The sequence below is a fragment of the Armigeres subalbatus genome, chromosome 3 (assembly GCF_024139115.2).
Source record: "Armigeres subalbatus isolate Guangzhou_Male chromosome 3, GZ_Asu_2, whole genome shotgun sequence".
Taxonomy (NCBI): domain Eukaryota; kingdom Metazoa; phylum Arthropoda; class Insecta; order Diptera; family Culicidae; genus Armigeres; species Armigeres subalbatus.
Genome location: NC_085141.1, coordinates 49,390,138 through 49,407,095, shown reverse-complemented (window position 1 = coordinate 49,407,095; position 16,958 = coordinate 49,390,138). Strand labels below are relative to the sequence as shown.

Below are 16,958 nucleotides of genomic sequence, written 5' to 3'. Positions count from 1 at the left end.
TTTGCTAATTTTCGAACTGTTGAACTGTGAAGAAATCTGCCCTTGGGATCTGAAATATTCCGGTAAATAAGGAACACCATCAATTCCTCGTAGAGTTCCTCGAGGTCCACAAGTATGTGTACTACAGGGTGTCTGCAAGTTATCCGTACAACAAGACAGGTTTTTAAATATTGTTTGGAATAAATTAAAGAACCAGCATGCATTGCATGTTATTATAATAGGACTACATAAACCAAGCTGAATTTGTTCACATTAAAATGACCCCTGTATCCTGAGTTGTACGCCTTCGATCGTGTTGGAAAAAAATCACGATGGCCGCACGTTTCTATACAGATCCTTTTCACACATTTTTGACGATTGTGACATGATTTCAAATGTCTCGATAATATGTTCGGTGTTTTGATGGCTGTTGATTTCAAGATATACCATACCGAATGATAAATTCAATCCAAATCAGGTGAGTAGGAAGACAATTGAAATTCGCTTCATCAGCGAACTTTTTGTTCGGAAAACCGGAAAAAAGCATTCACAAAGATATTTTTTTATACTTGAAATGACGCTTAGTGTTCTCAGAATATACATCTGTTACAGCCTGCTGAGTTGTAATGCCCATATTGCTACCGATTCAGTCCATTATTGTCTGTTTTTGATTTGTAGAAGCAAACTTTCAAAATCTGTACGGATAATTTGCAGACACCATGTACACACATGACCACCCAGGCATGAAGCCACTTTGGTTTTGAACCCCTTGAAAATGATTGAACTGATCAATATTACCCCAGCGATCAAAGTTCCCCCAGATTACGGTAATTATACTCCATACACAACACTAGACAATGTTTTTCAGGACAGTGACAAGTTTGCAATTGTTATTAAACGTAAGTTCACGACTAGAATTCTACGCCTCTTGATTGAGTACGGCGAAAGATGGTTCTACTAGACCGGTAGACGGCCAGGCCAAAGAATGGCACATCGGTGCACCAACTCAAGCCGGCCATTTACGCCGCTTGCTGAAGTGCTCCTTGCCGGGTTCGTTTTTCTAAGAATTCTCCAGCCGGGCTAATGAAATACGTGGTACGACGGCGTATTCGTTACCGGGGCACTTTCGTGTGGATTTATCTCAGAACTCTCTTCCGGACCATTGAAACACATGGCACGCCAGCGTTTTCATAAAAGGTCTTTCCCGCCGACATTGTGCTAATTCACAAATAGAATAAAAAATAGACCTGGCAATCTGGAAGAAAGAATAGCCTAAAAATATGCATAAAGCTCTAATTCATTCCGAAAGAAATGTTGCAAGCAAAAATAGAATCGCGCCAACGTCTTTTTTCAATGAAGTCTGAATGGCTTCCTCCTCAATGGAATACACTGTATTGCAGTATCCAGCTTGATTTTTTTCTTCCAGTTCAACGAAGCAGCTTTTTTTGTGGATACATCCTCAGTAGAATTAATTTCATTCAATATTCAAAACGATCACTCTTTTCGTTTGAATTGAATATAAACTTTTGATAAACCGACATACAATAGCTATTGTTTAAGTTATGTTTTGGTTCATCAGTGGCTTATTAGTCTTTACATCGGCAGGTGCATTTACAATTGAGTTTTATTTTTTTGAAATTGTGACCTTTAAGTTTATAAAATGTTTATAAAATTGCCATTAGAATATTTGGAATTTCCTCATGAAGCTCAATTCATTAGTGAGAATTAGTTTTTTAAAGAATTGGCTATGTAAATTCTTTTGCAGCCCATAGCCTCCTAGCCCCTACTTTTTTTTGAACAAATACCCTGATGCTGGGGTATGGTAGGACAAAATTAAAAAAAAAACACAACGTTTTCCGTTTTTGTTTTAAATTTGAAAAATAGTGAGATGCGTTAATTAATATGATTTCTTTACAAAAGTTTATTTTCAACAAATTGGAGACTATTAGTCAATGAATGTTTCCGGTGGGAAAATTCAATTGTCTTCCATTGTGACTTTCATCTTCACACAACTTTGCTCTTTATTAACCGACAGCAATCCATCACTCATACAGTTTCCGTAATACACATCATACTATCGCTTAGTTTCGTACAACGATTCAATATCTGCGATATTTTCGCTATTGCCAATAAATTTACATGAGCAGTCCCTCAACCAATTCAATCAATTATAACGATCGAATTCAATTCGTCATCCCACTTCCTACACAGTATAACAATGATTGACAACTTGACTTGAGTTCGTTACCTGTAATGCGCCAACGCTCGTCCCATGCTCGGTTCCGGGCTTGGATTCAGATTCGTACTGGAGCGGAACAGGACCAGCGCATGGTGGCAACAGCAGCACAGCCAGCACATCGTGGCCAGCTTCATGAACAGCAGCGCCAGCGATAGCGAAAGGCAAAGTTCGGTGTCCTAAAATGAAACGAGAAAAATCGGAAAATTTATCAATGTTACGCACTGTTGTTGATGTTGCTTTCGACGGGCCTCGAGCTGCGCTCCCATTTCCAACCGGAACCATCGGTTTAGATTAATTTTTCATTCGCTGTGTTCCTTCTTCGGGGATGGATGGTGGGGGAATGCTTGTTAAAAACCGGAAATAGGGCCCGATTCGAATCAGAACGGACAGCGAACCCCTAATGAAATCGAATAAGAGTGGGTCTCTGGGAGCTCGTTTCATTTTCTTATTCGATCTATGTTCTGTGAGTAGAAAGTAAGGGAGACTATAATAGCTAGAAAGGGAAGCGTGGTCGTAAAATGCGAAACAGCTGAATTTAGTCTGCTTCCAATGCTCCTATCAATTTCCTTTGCTGCTCGAAGGGAGGCTACGCCAGTGGTCATATTTTAGAAGCAGAATCAATTTCCTGTTGCCTATTATCTCATTTTCATTTTCATTTGCACCCTGGTCCGGGCCAGTAAGCTGTTGGTACAAATTTGAACGCGAAATGTAATAAAGATTTCAAATATATCAAGTTCAAGAGCACCCAAGTTATTGCACATTTCATTCGGAATATATGACATGAGCCACACGCTGCTTGTTTGTCGCGAGATTTTTCTACTTCTTTTTCAATGACTCTACATTCCAACTGGAACTTGGCCTGCATTTCTTCAATTGAAAGCTTTTCCGTGCCCGCCATTGCACGAGTATGTATCTTGTGTGGCAAGTACAATGGATACACCATGCCAATGGTGGTGTCGAAAATGTTGCCAACCCGAAAACGTCCTCAACCGGACCGAGAATCGACGTTGTCGCGAGATTAATTTACTCGGAAAAGATTTAGCTTTATTCCAGAAACGAGTTTTTGTCAAACATTTTTGCGATTCAAAGACTTTCGTGGAATTGTTCTTATCTCAACGTCCATAAATTCAAATGCATTCGCATAAAATAAATCATGAGACGTAATCGAAATTTCTACTATGGATGTTGGGGTAACAATGTTTATTGTTTAAAGAATAATGCGCGGATGATTTATTTTAGGTTGGGTGGAATAGTTTTCAGAACAAAACTCAAGCCAGGATACATACATACGTGCAGGAATAATTCTTTATTTTAATTTCATTCATTCACTGCATTTTAATTAAAAGACGAATATGATGTATTGCGTCACATTGGTTTGTGTCTTGACCTACCAAATAGGTATGTGAATCCAATGAGTCCTTACCTTGGAGTTTTATTTTTTTTTCAATTGATGCATATTACTCTAAAAGACGTTCAACTTCTTCGAAGCTCTAATTATATAAGAACAGTAGCTGTACTCGCTCAAATTGCGTAACTTAAACAGCTGTTGGTAAATACATTATACAATTAATGCAGCTCAAAGAATAAACGAAACTTTCTCGCCCATCATTCACTCTCTCTTTGTTCAACTTTCAAACTTCTAGAAAGCCAGAAAGAACTGTAGGTGGGCGGGTGGTGGTCCTGGTTGCTAACACCGACCGACAGTGTTAATGAGAAAAGTCTACAGAAGACGTAATTTTCCACTGCTCTTCTCCTCGCTTGGAAACACGATTAAATCCTTGCTTCACCTTTGACGCACAGAGTGGGCATTTTTCAATACATATGGTCAAAACTAGATTTTACCTGTCGTAAGACGTGTTTGTACAATTCCATTTAATTGCATCACTCGTCTGATTATACGTAAAGACATTCCTCTAAAAGCTCTACATCACTTTCTTATAGATTTTACCGTTTGTTCAGAGATGTGACTCCAATGTACTGAAAAATAAGTCATCGATCACATAAAAAGCATTAACCCAACTTGAAGCAGCAGTTCATTGAAATTCGGACTTCTTTCCATTGTTCTTATTCTATTGTTTTAAATTTATTACACTGGCAAGTGACCAATTATTTCTTATAAACGACGTGATTTCCACGATGACACAAAGACGAAAGCGCAAAGTGTTCCTGACATATTTTTCGATATCTTAACCATTCCGTGATGACTAAAACACGACCTTACTTACTTGCCCGATGAATTTGGTCAAACATACGTCACAGTTACTCGTTTATATCAAGTGTGCTGCTTGGGACTGTACATACTTGCTACTCCACATCACAGTTTGGTCCAAAATAGCCAAAAGTGCCAGAACGTAAAATATCTTCCTAAATCGATGTCGGGTCATTCTGCCTGATGCCGTATGGTCGAATAGTTGAAAAAAGTTTCCTCAGATTAATAATGATGAAGAGGGTTCGACTGATGTTGGTATATCGGAACTACTTCTAACGGCGTTGCAGTCTTGGATAATCAAAACGAATGTTTTAGATTTTTCCCGACGTTTCGACTCTATTTCGAGTCTTCTTCAAGGGGAGACTGTAAATGGGGGGTATTTATTTTTGGACAGCATATCATTATGTTTAGACTTACATTCTACGAAATCGTTTGTCGTTTAAAGGTACATATTCTGTTGGTGTCAATTTTTAAATTGTACATCGGCTGTGGACAGAAGGATTAACCAACCAACTGCAACGCCGTTGGAAGTAGTTCCGATATTTCCTCAGATTGGAAGTAATGAGAAATTAGAAGTAAGTAGTAAGAATCGGGGAGAGTGAAGTGACAAATGACGAACGAGACTTTTCATACTTCTAAATTCATTTAAGAAATAAGGAATCCGAAGTAGAGTTGTGCGCCACCGCAGCAGCTAAATGATTCTGACGCTACGCCACTGTCGACATTGTTTCATCGGCGCACCGCTGTTCAAGATCTGTCACTCCGCTCATTTATAACTCTCACGCTGGTTCAAATTTGTGGGAGTCTACATTATTTAATAGCGCATTATTACGAAGAACTTTCCGAAGAACTTGCTTGGAGTTTCTCTTGGAAATAACAAAGTATTTCCAGAGGAAAATTCGAAGGCTTCTGGATAAAATTCCAATGAATTTCCAGCGAAAACTCCGAATATTTTTTCGAGGAAAAATCCAAGATAAATCGAAATTCTCAAGACAATGCCGATTGATGAAATTCTGAAAACTTTCTTGACGAAATTCGGAAAAATTTCTTAAGAAATTTCGAAAGAATTACCCTAGGGAATCCCGAAAAAAAAAAACTCAAGGTGATTCCGAAGAATTTTGCGAGAAAAACCAAAAAATTTCCATCCTTTTCCTTTTTTCTTCTACATACTTCCCTTTTCCTAATTCCTTTGTCCTTTTCCATCCTTTCTTCTTCCTGCAGCCTTTCCTTTTTCATCTTTCCTTATTCCTTCTTTCTCCAATCCTTTTACTTTCTTTTATAATTCTTCTTTTTGCTTTTCTCGTACAACAAAGTTGTACCGAAAGGCTATCATTTCACTACGAAAACGAACCTTCCATAGAAGCCTCGGAGACTCATAGTGTTATATACCAATCGACACAGCTTGACGAGCTGAGAAAGTGTCTGTCTGTCCGTGTGTATGTGTGTGCACAAAAGCTAAGAAAAACATTAGACAACTTTTCATATAGTAATCGTTAACCAATTGTCTCGCAACAAGTTTCATTCGGCAGGGGACAAAGCCTAGTTGATCACATTTGAATTCGATAACAATTGACCGTTGTGTTTAAAAGTTACAAAGAAAATGGCACATCGAACCATATTAGCACCATATAAGGTTGGTGTCTTGGATCTCAGGCAGTATCACTTTTCGGTTTTGTTGGGTTGGGTTTGTTGGTTTTTTTTTCTTTTTTCTTCTTCATTGTTTTCTTTCTTCTGCATTCTTCGTTCTGCTTCATCCTTCTTCTTTTCTTTTTCTTCTTCCTCATTCTCTCTATCTTTTTCCTTCTTCCTTCTTTTATTTTCGGCTTTCTTCTTGTACACTTCATCCTCATTGTTTTCTTCCTCCTTCTTTTTCTTCATTCTTCTTTCTTCCTTTTCTTTTTTCTTTTTTCTTCTTCCTTTTTCCTTCTATTATCTAGCTCCATACATATTTCCAGCCAAGTTCATATGAAAATTATCTGCGGGGCCATCCACAAAGTACGTCACACCTATAGGGTGGAGGGGGGTGTTGGTTTCAGAGCAGCGTGACAATCCATGAAAAAATTTTAAAGTTTCGTTATTAAAAGCTGGACGAAGGGGAAGGATTTTTGCGTAACGTACTTTATGGATCTTCCTTTCTTTACAGTTATGCTTCATTTATTCTAATTCTCAAGTCAAGACCCATCAAAATTGAAATCTGATGGAAGGCTTATTAAAACAAAAAGAAAAGTAACTTATTCTGCCTGATTTGTTAGTTGGTGAACTCCTAGATCACTTGTTGTATATCGTATGCTCGGACAAACAAAACAATATTTGTTCAAACAAAATGCACATGACATTTACTTATTCAGAAAATAAATGAATTGTTCTTCAGGAATTCAAGGAATTGCTCTTAGAATTTACTTGGCAGTACAACCAAGAATATTCCTTTTTAAAAATATTTCAGATTTAATTTAAAAGTTGTTTGGAATCTCGACAATCTTTCTTTAAAATTCCTTATGGACTAATATGTCCACTTCTAGATTTTCTCCTGCAAGTCCATCGGGAAATCCACAAGAAATTCTTTCTAGAATTTATATAAAAATTTCTTCTGTGTTTCAAACAGGAATTCCTTTGTGAATTTCATAAAAAAAAATCTTAAGACATTGATCATCAAAATCTTTTATAAACTCCTTTGGATATTGCAACAAAAAATCCGTCGTAAATTCTTTATGGAAGTAGAATTTCCATGAGCAGTTCCTTGAGGCATTTTCTAGAGAAATTTTCAGGAGAACATATAGAAATACTTCTGGAATAGCTCTTGAAGGAATTTTCGTGGATATTTTTGTAAGGATTTTTAAGATAATTTCTAAAGAAGTAAGTAAAAAGGGGAAGAATTTCCGGAGTATTTTCCTTTTGATATACGAAGTAGTTTTCAATGGAAATTCGCGGAAAATCCTGTCAGATTTTATGGACGAATTCTTGGATAAATTTTGGAGAGGCTTCCGTGGGAATTGCCAAGGATATTCTTGGATAAATTTGTGAAGGAGTTCTTGGAAAAAAAATCGGAAGAATTCTTAAACAAATTTCCGGAGAATTAATTTCTAAAATAATTTTTTTGTGAACAACTTTCCGGGAGAATCCTTGGAAAATATGGGGTAGGAATTTCTGAAATAATTCCCAGAGGAATGCACGAAAGATTTTCTAGATCTAGATGTTGCAAATTGATTTCCATAAGAAGCTTTTCAAGAATTCCTGAACATTTTTCGGGAAGAATTACCGGTAGTTGGGTTTATTCCCACATTCTTCTTCTTCATTAGCATTACATCCCCCACTGTGACATTGCCGCCTCGCAGCTTAGTGTTCATTAAGTACTTCCACAGTTATTAACTGCGAGGTTCCCAAGCTACCAAGTTACCTTTTTTGCATTCGTATATCTTGAGGCTAACACGATGGTTCTTTTATGCCCCGGGAAATCGAGACAATTTCCAATCCGAAAATTGTCTATATCGACACCGGGAATCGAACCCAGCCACCCTCAGCATGGTCTTGCTTGGTAGCCACGCATCTTACCACACGGCTAAGGAGGGCCCCGTTATTTCCACATAGGAAAGAATTCAGAAAGAACCACTGGAGGAATTCCTGGAGGAGGATACGTATCTGTAAAGGTACAATTAAGTGGTGAAATTAAATGGGATTGTACAAACTCGTCTTATGACAAGTGAAGACATTCCACTAAAAAGCTCAAAATAATTTTCTTGATCACCAAAAACAATAAATTTCTTAACATTAAGGGTATGCGTTAAAACACATTTTCCAATCGAAACGAAACAAAACGAAATTTAAAATATCTATGTTGATTCGAAACGAAACGAATCGAAGTATAGATTTACTTTCGAGACTTCGAAATGATACGAAATCAAGGTCCGTTTAATTCGAAATTTGTCGAAACGAAACGAAATTTAATTTTTTTTTCCGCGGAATTTTGATTAAATTGGTTTTATATTATGTACGCAATTCTGATTTATTTTTGCTAAAATCAAATCACTGCTTTGCGATCAATACAGTAATAGTAACAGAGGAAGCAGACTGCAGGCTGCGATAAGGCAATAACCCAGCATTTGTGTCGCTTCATCGTGGAGTGTGTACTCCCGAATCTGTTCAATTTTATATCAATTTTATATCAGTTTACCAGGTATGAAGATATATTTTTTCCTTTCTCATACAAAAAAATGTACCAAAAGGCTATCATTTCCTTCCAAATTCAACCTTTTTATAGGAGGTTCGGAGACCCATATAGTCTTATACAGTGGATTAAAATGTACTGTCTTGAACTGTAAATCTGTTGATGGTCACGTGTTGCATGTATGACGGTCATGTAACACAAATTATTGTAGCATGACAGAAAAAAAAGTCATGAGCTACCGTGACATTTTTCTATGCGACATAATATGTGTCACAAAAGAAACGAATGGAGTATAATTTTGAAAGGATTTTGGGATTTATAGGTTTAATTTCCTATTTTCCGGGTATTGGCCACCCGAAACGAACAATAATTAAAATATTATGAAAACATATACACATATAGTAAAAGATTTAAGAAAGATGAACGGTTTACGCTAATTTATACAAAGTGTTTTTTTCTTTCACGCGAGGAAAAAAACACTAGAAATCGATATTGTTTGAGCCGTTTCTTACGTTTATCTTAAAATTCACGTTCACGGATTATCGATATTGATTAAGTAGCTTTTTTCGACGTGCATCTTTTTCAAAGTAAATTAGGACCATTTGAAAAAAAAATCCAAGAAATATGACCATAACATGTGTCCTTGGAAGTGATATTTTTTCAAGAAGTATGCTGTTTGTGCTGACGACGTTCGTTCTCACATCAAAAAATCTAAGCTAACATCTAGCGTTGACTACGACTTCAGCATATGTGACTAACATATTATCAATAAACGGATCGCTATCCTGAACTGCAATCAGGTTACGAATTATGCTTCTATCAATCATTCCGCCACGATCTATAGTGCCGTGATCCGGAGGAACATATTTTTAAAACAAGTACTGCTACATGTATAACGTATTAGGCAATTGTTCTCGATTATTTGATAATTTTAAACTTGTTTTAAAAATCCTTTTATGGAGTTTTTGACTCTTCAATTTGGGGTAACTTTGATCATCAAACGATTCAATCATTTATCTATGTATAAAGCAAGCGTCGGTAAACGCCTTAAGGTAGGCAATTATAGTTGGAATGCATCGATTGTTTGGACAAAGGCATCATCACCGCTAGTGGAATTAGGGGTAACTGGGGTAATATGCACCCCCGGGGCAAAACGACTTTTTGGCATATTCAGCGATGCAGGAATATTTTCATTAATGTTTACTACTGGATCGCTAGTTAGAGATCCGTACTACATGCGCTGTAGTAAATACTCTGGAAAAACTACTGAAAATGTATTCAAAAATGCAAATGGGTCGTTTTGCCCCGAGGGTGCTTATTACCCCAGTTTCCCCAACCTGGGTTTTCAACAAAAAAAATCAAAATTTTGATATAAAAACCCAACTTAATTCACCGAGTGGTGATACTGCCTTTCTCGCATTTAGCCAAGACACCAACCTTATATGGCGCTTATACAGTTTGATTCCATTTTCTTAATAACTTTTAAACGCAATGGTCGATCGTTATCAAATGATCAAGTGATCAACAAGGCTTTGTCCCCTGTCGAATGCAACTTGTTGCGAGAAAATCGGTTAAGAATTACTATATGAAAAATTGGCTAATGTTTTTTGGTTTTCGTGTGCACACACACACATACATACACACGGACAGACAGACATTTGTTCAGTTCGTCGAGCTGAGTCGATTGGTATATAACACTATGGATCTCCGATGCTTCTATGAAAAGTTCGTTTTCGGAGTGAAATGATAGCCTTTCGGTACACCTTTGTTCTACGAGAAAGGCAAAAATGTGGTTCAACCAAGAAAATAAGATTACTTATCACACAACTATAGGTACGAGCCTAATTTTTTTTGATATTATATTAGTTTTTAGTGCTTTTTTGAAATATATCTAGAAATATTATTTTTTATTTAGATTAGATAATCAAGAATAGGTTAAAAATAAATCTGGCTCGAATAGTTGAAATATTAAATTATTTAAATGATTTTTAAGGTGATTATACAATAAAGCCAGAAATCGGCCATTTTGTAAGCCACGTGCTTTTCCAATATTTTTTTCAAGAGCACGAGATGAAAGAATCATAACGCGTATAGGGTTGAAATAATGGTAGATCATCTGCTTAGTTATGCTGAACAATCATAATTTGAGTTTTGGCACTGTACGAAAACTATTGCGCCAGATTTGGGCTTTTGGAAATGTATGTAGATAAACGTGTGGTGAATTTGAAATTCACCACGGGCTTCATTCTATAATCACCTTAAGCCTGTAAAAACGTTCTTTTTTCAGAGCAGCAATAGCTCTTATCGTTTGACGATTCATTGTTTTAAGAAATCTTACTCGGAATATAAAATGACGATACACTCAGTACGAAAGTGAATTCTCCGGGGTTTGAACCTCCTGTCATATGAAAAATTGTTTCGTTATAAATTATTTTTTGCTCTTACCCAACCCGCCATAAGCCTTTACCAAATAAGTATGCGGCCCCAAAGCAGCCAAACGAAACAAATTGTTTATTAATTTACTTTTTCTATAAGCATCATTGTTTTATGACTGCGCAGAACATTCATTTTGCAGTTACCATCATAACAGATAGCGATACATTCACAGGTGGCACGAATATTGTCACATGATACGAACGACTCGCGGGTAATACATTCATTGCCATGAATGGCATGTGTCTACAACACTATAATTGGCACAAGATAATGTTGTGCAACATTCTGTCCGGTACAAACAATGTGACATGATAATAGCAGCAAAAATGTACTGTACGAATCACTGGTCTTATATACAATCAGCTCGACGAACTGAGCTATTGTCTGTTTGTCCTTTTAAATGTGTGTGTGGTGTCCTTTTTCTTTCTTCTTCTTTCTTCCTTCTTGCTTCTTCCATCCTCCTTTTTCCCTTCGTTCCCTTCTTCCTTCTTTTTCCATCCTCTGTCTTCTTTCTTCTTTCTTCCTTCTTCCTTCTTTCTTCCTCTTTCTTCCTTCTCCTTCTTCCTTCTTCTTTCTTCTTTCTTATTTCTTCCTTCTTCCTTCTTCCTTCTTTTCTCTTCTTTCTTCCTTCGTCCTTTTTCCATCTTCATTCTTTCTTCTTCCTTCTTCCTTCTTCCTTCTTCCTTCTTTCTTCTTCCCTTTTCTTTCTACCTTCCTTCTTTTTCCTTTTTCCTTCTTCTCTTTTCCTTCTTCCTTCTTCCTTCTTCCTTTTTCCTTCTACCTTCTTTCTTCTTCCTTCTTCCCTTTTCCTTCTTTCTTCTTCCTTCTTCCTTCTTTTTTCTTCCTACGTCCTTCTTCCTTCGTCCTTCTTCCTTCTTCTTTTTTACTTCTTCCTTCTTCTTTCTTCCTACGTCCTTCTTCCTTCTTCTTTTTTCCTTCTTCATTCTTCTTTCTTCCTTCTTCCTTCTTTTTTCTTCCTTCTTTCTTCTTCCTTCTTTCTTCTTCCTTCTTCATTCTTCCTTCTTCCTTTTTTCGTTTTCCTTCTTACTTCTTCCTTCTTCTTTCTTCCTTCTTCCCTCTGCCTTCTTCCTTCTTCCTTCTTCCCTCTTCCCTCTTCCATCAAGATTCTTCCTTCTTCCTTCACCCTTGTTCCTTCCTTCTTCATCCTTCTTTCTCCGTCTTTCTTCCTTCTCCCTTCATAAGGAAACGTATTTCAACTATTTCAACCTTTCGGCCAAACGGCTTTCGGCCAAATGACCCTAAACCGTGTTTGTGTATATGATGCATGAAAAAATTGTTGACAAGCTTTTATCTTCTTCAATTGAGTGCAAGAAACAGCTGCTATGGACAGTATGAGGCGATCACGTCCTTACAGTCAATTCAGGATTAGGAGAGGAAAATTAGTTTGACACTCATTGTTATAAGAGACCAAGGAATGCTCTGCATCTCCGTGAGTGAAACGGGAAAGGAGTCGTTGGTTAGTTGAAAAGGTAAATTATGTGAGTAAGCGACTAAATATTTATTGTAAACTAAATTATTTAGAAAGCTCAAAGACGAAAACCTTGTTTCAAATCAATCCAACGCAAAATCAATGTGCTTTGTTTAATAAGCTATTACAACACGATTGATTGTTGATCGATTGTATGCTCTTCGATGCAGACATTTTTTTTTCACTTCGTGTGCTCTCGCACTAGCTGGCGTGACCAGCATCAACACGATCAATCGCACACTGATTAGATAAATTTCTTCTCTGCGAGGCAGATTTTTTTCAGTTACCGTTTCCCCAGACTAGCTACATGCGCGTGACCAGCAGCAACACGATCGATTCCGCACTAAATAATGTTGTACTCTTCGATGCAGACATAAGCTTCAGCACTTCGAGTGCTTCCACTCTTGCTGTATATTTTGATGATTCGCCAAATATTGTGGAGAATCTTCAATCCTATAAAATTTTTATTCGTTCTTTTAGATAAGAATCGAATTGTTTTTTGAACGAGAAAAGATTGCATTTTCTTTTCTTACGGGACTTCTTAAGTCTTAAGCGGTGCTTACCCATTCGCTTAAACCTGGTTTGCGACCTAAGCGCAGGTGAAGCAATCGGCATTTTATTATAGAAAGAATCGGAATCCACGCCACAGCTTTGCCTCTTTGACAAAGTTATACTGATCAGATTAATATCTGATTACATTTACACTCAGCGCCTGACGTTTTAAATATTGAGTCGGATCAGTTAGGATAGAATAGTTAAAGATACTTTTCGTTTTCTGTTAGACATTTCTAACAAAACACTAAAGACGTTTTATAGAAGAAAACTAAATAAGAACTGATTGACTAAGAATTGGATTATGCAGTAAGCGTTAATATAAAAATTTGTGTAACATAAAGTTTTTAAAACAGCTTTATGATTTTGTTCAGCGGCGCAGCCAAATTTTTTGATAATACACGACCTTACAAACAGTGTGGTTGTATTTAAATTTGTTTCGAAACTTCGCGGAATTCCGTTAAATTTCGTTAAAAGCTAGTTTTTTCTAGCGAAATTTTTGAAATTTTACGAAACGAAACGAAATCAAGAAATCAGATTTTGCCATGCTCAAATTCCGCAAAATTCCGCGGAATTTCGTTTCGAACCACCTGAAACGAAATTTTTCGAAATACCGCATATGCTTAGTTAGCATTAAACTTTTATAGCCAATGAAATCCAATACATGAATTCTTTAAAAATTCTTTAAATTCTTCCACTATTAACTTTTTTATGTATCAACAAGCAGATACGCACATAACATAAGTGGATCTTCGAACAAAATCCCTATCAAAAAGTTGACCCCCTTTCGGTGGGCCAAAACTGTTATAACGAGCGTCGGGAACATCGTTCTGTCATTCTTAAATGTAAACAAATACCATATGATCAGAAAATTAGAACACTTTGTTTCAAAGAGTACAAAGATCAGGATAGACAACCGATGTGTGGAGAAATTCAGTTTTAGCATGCATATATTTTAAACATTATCGAGAAATAGGAGATAATATCCGAAAACAAATCTCTTCTGCACTTCTCACAGCAATGGACAAGATATAAAATCAATATCGACATTTTCTTTATCTAAAACAGCTATTTTCAGGCGACTTTATAACAATATCTTTTTTCTACCGATTACTTTTTTATAATGAAATGATCCTAAGACCGGTTCAATAAGTTGGTGTATGAATTGAAGAAAATTGAAGTTTTTCCAAAAAGTGTTAATTAAGATGTCGTTTAAAACTGTTCTACATTAGAAACTTATCTTTAAATATGCAGTTTTCGGCTTTTTCAAAAGGATGGCGAGGGATACACCAATGTTCGTTAACAAGTTGCAAAATGAGTTGCGAAATTGAATGAGAGAAAAAAAAACAAACAGTTTTCAAAACTATAGTTTTATTATTGACTAGATGTCATTCTTGTGAATACTTTTATACCGCATAGACTGCAATGTTGAATATATGTAAATCCTCTAACCTAAATCATAAACCAAGTATACGAAAGCAAACTCGCGGGACGGCGTTGCGAGACGTTTTTAGTTTGGAATAACAATGAACTATATTAACGATGTTTCTGATCATTTTGAGAATTGAAAAGCTGTTTCAACACTAATTTACTTAATACGCTTGACCTGAGCATTAGGTTAGTTTGAATAACTGGACAAATTGCTTGATAATATTCTGGTAATAACGTTTCCAAATTTGTACGGATAAGGGGAAACATTGATTACATTTATTGTTCAAACAGCAAAACACTGATATTGTGAACCAATATTGTGATACTTCATTCAAAAGTTTGGTGTTACTGTAGTATGATAAATCGAAGTTTTACGTTCAAAATATTTCATAGTTAATTACAGAGTTTCAAAATATTAATCGTATAATTATGTTAAAAATCAATTTTATAATAATTATATAATTTTATAATGATTATAATTGACCTTCATGAGTCGATATTGAAAGGAACAGTCGATTCATGCAGATGTGGAATGTGGAATAGAAAATCTTTGGAAAGCTCTTTGGAGGGACCATCACAGTAACCCAGAAAATATTGTTTTCATATGGCATAATTTGCTTCCATGATCCGATATCGAGTCATAGGACATCATGGAGGTTTGACTGTAATCATTTTTATATTCAATGAACCAATGGTCTATGTTAACTATTTGAGGCAACGAAGTTCGATTCTCTTATTTGACATTTTTCGCATCGTTATGCAGAAAGAAAGGTTTTAGCTCAATAACAGAAAGTTGACTGTTTAGAGTTGCATTGCTGCTTACTTTTCTGATTCACAGTGCCCGGTAAACAGTGACATCAAGATCAACGAATACAAAACGAGCTGTCTTTCCTCAAAATCGGTAAATTTTATTACCAACTAGTCGACCCGGCAGACGTTCTACTGCAAAGTAGGCAAAAGTGTGCGTTGTGAACTGCCCATGCAAAATTTCCATACGAATCTCATTATTTTCGCATGAGGATATATCATATAAGCCCGTCGGAAACGACAACAAATCTGCTAAAGGAATGAAGGAAATCCATCCAGCCATTTTCGAGTAATGCTGATACGATTTGATTTTTATAATTCATTTTTATTTCATATTTTATCAACATCAGCACTTTAAATCATCCATATGGAAGTGTTGGGTTATAAAACTGTAAAACAATAAGAAAATTATTAAGCCTTTTTTGTGGATTGTCTTTACCTGTCATGAGACGATTTTAGTACTATTCAATTTTATTCCACCACGTTGTAAAATATTTGGCTAATTCTGGTGTGAATAATAATCAGATAAACAGTAAAAATCACGTGACCCCTTGCTAATTCTATACTGTTATACAATTTCTCTTGACGTTTCGATGTTCCGTATAACACATTCAATCTGTTATAAGGGTACAACTTTTGCTACCCGAGTTACACATATGTTATGTGAGATACGTATTTCGTTTCCTACTTGGAAACTTCTTCAGTGTTTGTTATCGTTTGTTATCGATAGTCGATAACAAACAATGAAGAAGTTTCCAAGTAGGAAACGAAATACGTATCTGCTTGTTGATACATAAAAAAGTTAATAGTGGAAGTAAATGGAAGAATAATAGTCTTTTAACCTTGTAGCATTTCCCCTAAGACGCTCTAAAAATAATTAATCATGAATGGTTTGTTGATTACCTCAAACTTGACTGAATCGTGTCTGTATTGTCGCGCTTATCTTTTTCTAGACTTTTGCGGCGGTATTACTCTCGCAGGCTCGACTGCGAAGGTAGACGTCAAGATAGCCGCCGGGTTAAAAGATAGGGAAAATTTTCCCTCTCAAAACAAAACCACGTGCTTTTCGCCAAATGACAGCAGTACTCGATTGTATTAGTGAGAGGCAACCGAGTCACTGAGTACATGGAGAGTGTTTATCATGACAAGTGCATACGGTGGGTAAGATTTTTATTGACTCTGTCGTTTTAGTGACTGTTGCCATGACCTGAGAAGCAGCCAGCAGGACGCCGCAGTATTCTATATTTTCTCGAGATGCATAATATCATGGAACATGAAACCTCGCTTTGCAGTTGAGGTGCTTTGTACAAGTACCGTCAACTGGGGGGAAGATGATCATTGAGGTGAAAATGATCATTTGATGTGTCAGTCAGAAGTGCCATTTTTTTTTATGAAACGGTAGTCAACAATATTTCAAGTAATGTTACGGCTAGGTAGAAATCCGAGTTTTTCGATTATTATCATGAAAATGTATTTTGTGGAAGAAAGAGAGAGATAGTCATAAATGACGCTATTTTCGTTTCAAATATTGACTTCGTAGACTTCTTTACGTAGTAAATTCAACATTCATACAGATAACCTAGTGTATTTTGACTACTAGGTCATAATGGTTTTAGTAGAGCTGTCTTGATCAACTTCACCCCAAACCAGATTA

General features: G+C 36.3%; 1 protein-coding gene across 4 annotated transcripts in view; it reads right to left on the bottom strand.

Moving 5' to 3' along the window:
* LOC134227499 (latrophilin-like protein LAT-2) overlaps positions 1-16,958 on the bottom strand; it is a 349,547-nt gene that overhangs the window by 133,366 nt on the left and 199,223 nt on the right. For all 4 annotated transcript variants that reach the window (XM_062709034.1, XM_062709035.1, XM_062709036.1 and 1 more), the window contains one exon: positions 2,228-2,394. In XM_062709034.1, the coding sequence (XP_062565018.1) occupies positions 2,228-2,394 (167 nt within the window). The remainder of the gene's footprint in view (positions 1-2,227; positions 2,395-16,958) is intronic.